Source organism: Chinchilla lanigera, unplaced genomic scaffold (genome assembly GCF_000276665.1).
Source record: "Chinchilla lanigera isolate Chin_1 unplaced genomic scaffold, ChiLan1.0 scaffold00057, whole genome shotgun sequence".
NCBI lineage: Eukaryota > Metazoa > Chordata > Mammalia > Rodentia > Chinchillidae > Chinchilla > Chinchilla lanigera.
This window is the reverse complement of record NW_004955458.1, coordinates 15,215,933-15,223,710: the sequence shown is the minus strand read 5'-3', so window position 1 is coordinate 15,223,710 and position 7,778 is coordinate 15,215,933. Positions and strand designations below refer to the sequence as shown.

The window sequence follows — 7,778 nt, the reverse complement described above, 5'->3', positions numbered from 1 at the left end:
GGAGATATGACAGACATTGGGAATTGATAGGAAAGCACTCATAGGTAAAGGATAACTGGGATATGGGAAAAGAGAAGGGAAAGAAGGAGAAAGTTTGCATATATGTATATGCAGGATAGTCTATTAGCTTTTTAAAGGCCTTTCTGTCTCCTTTCCTTCTTCCTCCCCGATCTCTGCCTCTGTCTGTCTCTGTGTCTGTGTATTTATCTGCGTTTCTCTCTGATAGTCCCGCTATGCGGCCCAGGCTTGCTTCTAATTTCTGATCCCCGATTAAGCCTCCTGAGTGCTGGGATTTCAGGCATGCGCCACCCTGCGTGACTTCCTACTGTTTAACCCCGTCAGGGAGCTACCACAAAAAGCCTCTGCCCTTCTCATTTCAGGCGTCTGAGCACAGGCTAGGACTTCTGCAAAGTAAGAGACGATATTTTTGAGAGAGGGTGCAGAGACGGCGCAACGAGCGCTACTTTAGTAGAAAGCGTATGCCAGCGTGGATGAACGTGAAACCCGTCGGCCTCAGGGGCTGCACAGCACAGCACCCGGCGTGGCCTTCGCGTGGCCTTCGCGTGGCCTGGCGGCTCCAGTCGAGGAGGGAGGGCCGACCGAGCTCAGGAACCTGACAGCAGCCCGGGCGACAGCAAGGCCCATCCCAGAGTGACGCTGGGGTGCAGCTCAGGGGTTCGGCACCGCCTGACACGCGCGAGGCCCTGGGCCCCCTCGCAGCACGGTGCAGGGCCGAGAGGGACGTGGGCTTCAGAGCCAGGACGCGTGGACTCAAACGCTGCCTCTGTTTATTACTGTGCGATCCGGGGCCGGACGCTGAACTCTCTGTGCTACACTAACCCACCAAGTTAATGAGGGCTGAAGATGTTAGTATCTGCAAAGTACTTTGAACAGTGTCGGGAGCAGAATAAGGGCTACAAAAACATTTGGTAAGTTAATATTGCCAATAAAAAGACAGGCCCATCAACTGTATTCTAGATGGTAAAACTGAGGCCAGCAAAATTCCTCGTAAGGTATTATGGACTATCTATATCCCCTCTACATTTTTTTGTTTTGTTTGTTTTTTGGTTTCTTGAGACAGGGTCTTGCCATGCAGTTCAGGCTGGCCTCAAACTCACTAGGTAGCCCAGGCTGGCCTCAACCTCACAGTGATCCTCCTGCCTCAGCCTCCCCAGTACTAGGATTGCAGCGGTGTGCTACCACGCCTGGCTCAGAATCTTGAAAGCTGGTAGAGAAAGCAGCAAACCTCACACAAAGGCAAAGCCATTAGAATTACAGCAGACTGCTCAACGCAAACCTTAAAGGTCAGGAGGGCTTGGAGTGAAGCATTTCAAGCCCTAAAAGAAAAAACTTACAATCCTGACTTACGTACCTACAAAGCTTTCCTTCAAAACTGATGAAGAAACGAGGTATTCCCATGAGAAGGAGCACCTCAAGAAACGCACGACAACCACACCAGCATCACAGAAAGTTCTCAAGGGTACCCTAGAAAGCACGCTGAAGGCAGCAGGCCAGTGAGAAAGAACGAGCACACCGGAGGGAAGAGCAGCTAAGCAGGAGAGAACACACACGAGGAAGTCACCAGCAGGAAGGTCAGGCGATGACAGGGGCAAGTCCGCACCTCTCAGTAACAACCCTCAGAATGAACGGTCTCCGCTGCCCAACCAAGACACACGGATCGGCAGAATGAATGTTTTTTAAAAAATGATGTAGTACATACAAGAAACTCAGTTAAAAAAGAAACTCACAGATTGAAAATCAAAGGACAGAAAACAATATTCCACGCAACAGTAAACCAGAAATATGCACAAGTAACTGTCCTAATTTCAGACAAAGTGGATTTCAAGCCAAAACTGATCAGAAAAAACAAAGGTTAAAGGAGATTCAATAGGAAGAGATAACAATTATAAACATATATGCACTAAATACTGGCATACCTACCTAACATCATAAAACAAACACTACTGGACATTAAAAAAATCAGACAAACACCAATACAATTGTAACGAGAGACTGAATAACTCACAGTCACAGAAGAACAGATCAGCTAGGTAAAAATCAACGAAGAAATACCAGAGTTGAACCAAATCTTCAAACAAATGGATTTAATAGATAGTGTTCCCTCCAACAACAAAATATAAATCCTTCTTAGCAGCACATGTGACTTTCTCTCCAAAGGAGACCACATACTAGCCCATACAGTATGCTTATACAAATGCAAAACAATCAAAATTATCTCATGCATATAGTGCAAGGAAACAAGAAATCATTGGTAACAGAAACTACACAAGTACATGGCAATTAAATGATACCGTCTTGAATAATCAGCAGATTACAGAAATTAAAGAACAGTTACCATAATCAAACAATAATGCTGGCATGACATACCAGAACCTATGTGAAACAATAAAAGCAGTACTAAGAGGACAGTTTATAGGAGTGAATTCCCCCACCAGAAAAACAGTAAATAACCTGATGATGTGCCTCCAGGTTCTAAAAAACAAGGACAATCCAAATCCAAAACTAGTACAAAGAAGGGAATTAAAAAGATCAGAGTACAGCAGAGATTAATGAAATTGATATTAAAAGAAAAAACAGTAGAATCAATGAGTCGGTTCTTTGAAAAAATAAACAAACTGACAAACCTTTGCCAGTCTTACCAAAATGAGGAAGACCCAAATCCATGCAATTAGAAATGAAAAATGCAATAGACTCAGCTCAAATTGAGATCACTGGTAACTACTCTGAGAATCCGTACTCTAATAAAACTGGAAGATTCAGAAAAAATGGGGATTCCTAGATACAGACAAACTACCAAAGCTGAACCAAGAAGATATAAAAATCCCAAATAATCTAATATCAGGTAATGAAATTGAAGAAGTATTAAAATACCACCTAAGGGCTGGGGATGTAGCTCAGTGGCACAAGAGCCTGCCTGGCAAGCGCAAGGTTGTGAGTTTAATTCCCGGTACCAGCAAAAAAAAAAAAAATTACACACATATACATGTATGCACATTTATGTGTATATAAAAAAAGAGATCTATCATCAAAATCGTAAAGCATCTTAGGGATTCCAAGGGGCTTCCACTTTCTTCATATTTTTATGTATGTTCAAAATCTATACAATAAACATACATTACTTTTATTAAGACAAAGCTAATAAACCTGCATTTTCATTATAAAAAATTAAAATTAAACATCATAATTATTTGTGGGCTATAGACTGACATGCTCAGAACAGTAACCAGCCATCAGAAGATCTGAACGACAGTCTTGGTTTGGCCTCTCAGGCAGGCCAAAATCTCTCTCTCTGTGCCTGTTTCTTCATCTGAAAAAGAATCCTCACCTTGTCTTCCATGAAGCGTGATTAAGAAGATTAAATGGGAGAACAGATCTGAGATAGTATATTCTAAAAAGTAAAACTTGAATTAATGTTGGCAGGGTTATCATTACACTGTTTCTTAAGCACCAAAATAATTGAACTTACCACAGCAGAAACTGACCAGGGACCAAATATTCCTCCCTCTCCAAAGACTGGCTCAAAGAAGGGCACAACGACCAGCAGCATGGCAGACGACATTGGAGCCTGGTAGTACAGCAACTGCATTGAGTTTACTTGCAGCTCATGCTGCTTGGCACCTACCCACTGAAAATTAGGAAACAAAACAAGTCACACACTAAAGAAAAGCACCACATAATCGAAGATGCAACCCAAACCACACAGACGGAAATCTAGGGTACAGCTCAGCGAAGAGGACATGCCTCGTCATTCCGTACGGTCTCAAAAGACCAGTCACATCTGTGAACACTCTTTAAACACCTTGGTGAGGGGAGGCTTACACATTCGATTTCTGATGATCGATTTTCTATTTCCCCACTTCTCAGCTCTGCAGAAGTGGGGGAAAATCCTCCCTTCCTGACCCTACCAAACGGGGAAAGGTAAATGCTTGTAGGGGCCCATATTCATCAGAGATCTAAGGCAGGAATGGAAGTGTAGGTGATGAGAACCGTAAGTACAGTCTTTCTTTAGTTTTTTTTTTTTTTTGTACCGGGAATCGAACTCAGGACCTCGCGCCTGCCAGGCAGGTGCTTGTGCTGCTGAGCTATATCCCCGGCCGTAAGTACAGCTTTTCTAAAACTGGTCAAAAAAGAAAAAAGAAAGCCTGGGTGATAAGGGAGGTTAGGGACTAGCAGACTGACTTTGGTCATTTCCAGGTGGCTGCCAATGTCCGTGGCTTGAAAGATATGTGGTCTTTTTCATCACTTCAGGAAACCTAGTCAGTGGTAGAAGAAATTTTCCTCTCTGTGGATGGCTTTCCTGTGGGTGGTCTTCCCCAACCAGTACCAACAGACCTAAGTACACTGGGTAATCGCAAATCCTAAAACACTGTACCATTCAGCAGAAGGACACCTCAAAACCTCAAATCCCACCAGTCCTCAAACCGCTTCACAAACAGGACTGAAAAGGAGGCGCGAGATCTGGCAAGCACAGAGGTGCCTTTGAGTAGCCCCTACACATCCCCTTCCTCCGGCCTGGGCGTCCCGGTACCACCTCTAGGTCGCCTTTCCCCACCACCCTCTCCCAGCCCCACTGGGCAGCGGTGGCCACCCTCTGCCGCAGCACTCCCTGGAATGGCGGGCCCTGCTGGGCACCTGGCTGTCGCCCACCGCCCCATGCTCTCCTAAAGCGCACCACCACCTCCCACGCCCACAGGCCCTCCCGACTGGTCATCTCAGTCCTGCGGTGTCCACGGCCCTGGCCTCCTTTCTGTGAGGTTTTCTTTTTTTTGTTTTTTTGTTTTGTTTTTTTTTTGGTTTTTCTCCAGTACCGAGAACCGAACTCACAACCTTGCGCTTGCCAGGCAGGCGCTTTTGCCGCTGAGCTAAATCCCCAGCCCCTCTGTGAGGTTTTCTGCCACGCCTGGGATGGGGCTCAGAGCCTCGCTGGCACTAAACACACACACCCAGTTCTCAAATGCTCTGCATTTCCGGAGAGCAAGGAAAGGCCTGCGGCACTGCACGCTGAGCGAAGTCCTGGGCACCCCTCCACGTTAAGTGTTACCTTTACCCCAACGCCCCGACCCAGAACTGCCATCCACCCCTCGGTCCCTCAGCACTGCCGTCACATCCGGAGCCCACGAGCTGGCGACCCCTGCTTCGACAATGCCCGACCACAGCCGCTTTTCACGAATCTACCCCAAGGCTGAGCGTCAGGCAGAAACGAGGTCTGCTGAATGAACGCGTCAGCTGTCTTTCCGACTAAAGCTGACCGCTGATGACGCCTCTTTCAATTCCTTCCAGTGTCTCCAGCAGTACGAGAATCGGCCTGGAAAGTGCACCGGTTCCCCTCAGGCAGATGCAGCGCTAACAGGCAGTTCTGGGGAGTCTAGCTGGTGTCAGAGCGCTTCCACTGCTCACTGGTGACAGAGTCTGCTCGTTAGTTTATTAGTGCGTCCACAATCACTGCTTGGTCAGCCTCATTTCAAAATCTACCTCAGGGATGAAGAACCCTTTGATTCTGAGCTACAGTAATGTCAAGACTTCCACGAACAAAAATAATCCTATTGACACAGGGAGTACTGTGAATACACGTTATGTACAAGGAGTACAAGGGACTAACATTCGACAAAGGAAAATTCTTGCGTTTAGTACACATTTAACCCATCTTAGGCATAAAAATGCATTTAACAGAAATGATAAATAGGCCGGGCATGATGGCACGTGCCCGTAATCCCAGCACTCAGGAGGCGGAGGCTGAGGCTAAGGCAGGAGGACTGTTGTGAGTTCGAGACCAGCCTGGGTTATAAAGAGAGCTCAAGGCCAGCCTGAACTCAAAAAGACCAAAAAATAAAATAAAATAAGAAATGATAAAAGGGAACGTTCACTTAATGTACCTCGTAATAAAATTTAAACTCACTAAAGTGCATCCAAATACTTTTGATTTTTTAAGCACAAAACTGAGCTTCTCAGATCATTCTCTACAGCAAAAAATTATCACAGAGCTAAGTAAGCAGACTGAGGGAGGGCTCAGTCTGTTGCTCTCACCCTTCAAAAGCTGCTCTGTGAATACAAAAAAAATGTATTCACAACTGTATATATATATTTTTGACAATTCTGCAGAAATGATCCCTGCCACAGTTTACGATGTGAGGGCTGGGTTACTGAACTCCCGGCTAGCCTCACTACAGCAAACTAATGCAGTGTAAAATGGACTACAAATTTTGGCTTTGATTCCCCATGCAGGCATACTCAGAATTTCCAGACCAAAGTTTTCGTACAGAGAAAATATTGTTTCCCTGTAAAGTGCATCAAGTTATTTATTCCTCACTGTGTAAGAAATAGAAAACGTTATTTATTGGGATTTTATGGTAATGCAGTAAGTGAACCCGTGAACAAATTTTTGATGAATGCCAGCTATAACGGACAAGGCACTGTTGTGCTTAAAAAAGTGAAATACCTTTTTTTTTATTTGGTTTGGTTTTTTGAGACAGGGAATCACTATGTAGCCCAGGATGGCCTTGACCTCTTACTTATCCTCCTGAAGGCTGCAATTACAGGCATGCACCACCATGCCCACCAAACCACTGTTATAAAATACTCTGTTGATATAAACTATTAAAAACCAATACAGAGCCAGGCGTGGTGGCACATGCCTGTAAGCCCAGCACTTGGGAGGCTGAGGCAGGAAGATCATTGCCAGTTTGAGGCCAGCCTGGGCTACAAGGTGAGCTCAAGCCTGGCCTGAACTGTATAGCGAAACCCTGTTTCAAAAAGAGCCCCTCAAAAATAGGTAACTGTACCCACAGGGTATTTTTTAAAGCAAAAAAATCTCTAAATCTCATAGTTTTCTCTCCTGTTCAAAGCCCTGGAAGTGTACTCACTCCTTCACAGCAACTCCAAAATCAAAGAGTGAAGGATGAACGTAACCAATGAACTTACAAAGCAGAAAGTCTTATTACTCGTTCCGTAAAGGTTTCCCAGAGAGTAATGTCAGCTCACGCCAAACTCAGTGTGGTAAGCGGGGTGTCACACACTCACAAACACGGAGCACTTGCTGGGCATCACACAGCCAAGTCTGCTTCCTCTCTCTTCACCCGGAGCCAGACAATTTACGCATTATGCTCTCTTCCCGAGAGCCCACTGTCTCCACCCTGCATTTTCTAACCCTTGGCTGACAGCTTCAGAATTTATGACACCTGCTGGAAAGGCACATGAAGAAAAAGAAAATTACCAACCACTTGATAGAGGGACGTAACTAATACACCGAGAGCAGCAAACACCATTCCAAGGAAATTGAACTTCACGTCGTAGTAAGAATTTAGGATTACTCCTAAAGTTATAGGGATCTGTGAAGAAAGAGAGGCAAACGCTGTTGAGGTCACGTTCGAGACACACAGCCCGCACTCCCGCGCTCCGTGGGGCGCGCCTGACCGCAGTCACGCAGCGGGAATCGAGGGGCCCGCGCTTCTTTCTCATTTATCAACCCTCCCTCTAAACGAGAAACGTGACTTCACTAGGGTGAATCTAGGGTGAAACGACGAGCTGACGCGCTGTGCACGCACAGGACCCCAACACTCGTGTTTGCACGCGGGCCGGCGTGCGCACCGGCACAAGCACTGAGAGGTTAGGGACCAAGGTACTCAGGGCCGGCTTCACCTCAGGGCGCCCGGTCCTCCGGAAGCGCACAGCTCTGCGCAACCCGGGCGGGCTAGGGGCCCTCCGCGGAGGGGGCGGTTTTCAGGCTGAGGTTCGCGCCTGCACGCGCGCGCGGGTCCCCC

At 46.3% G+C, this 7,778-nt stretch overlaps 1 protein-coding gene across 1 annotated transcript in view; it reads right to left on the bottom strand.

Annotated features, from left to right (window-relative positions):
- The window catches only part of Slc35e3 (solute carrier family 35, member E3), a gene marked incomplete at its 5' end in the record, with an annotated part of 15,220 nt that extends 7,874 nt beyond the window's left edge, over nucleotides 1–7,346 (bottom strand). Inside the window, 2 exon segments of the mRNA XM_013520900.1 lie at nucleotides 3,488–3,646; nucleotides 7,236–7,346. Of these exon segments, the coding sequence (XP_013376354.1) occupies nucleotides 3,488–3,646; nucleotides 7,236–7,346 (270 nt within the window).
- Nucleotides 7,347–7,778: the final 432 nt, after the last annotated feature.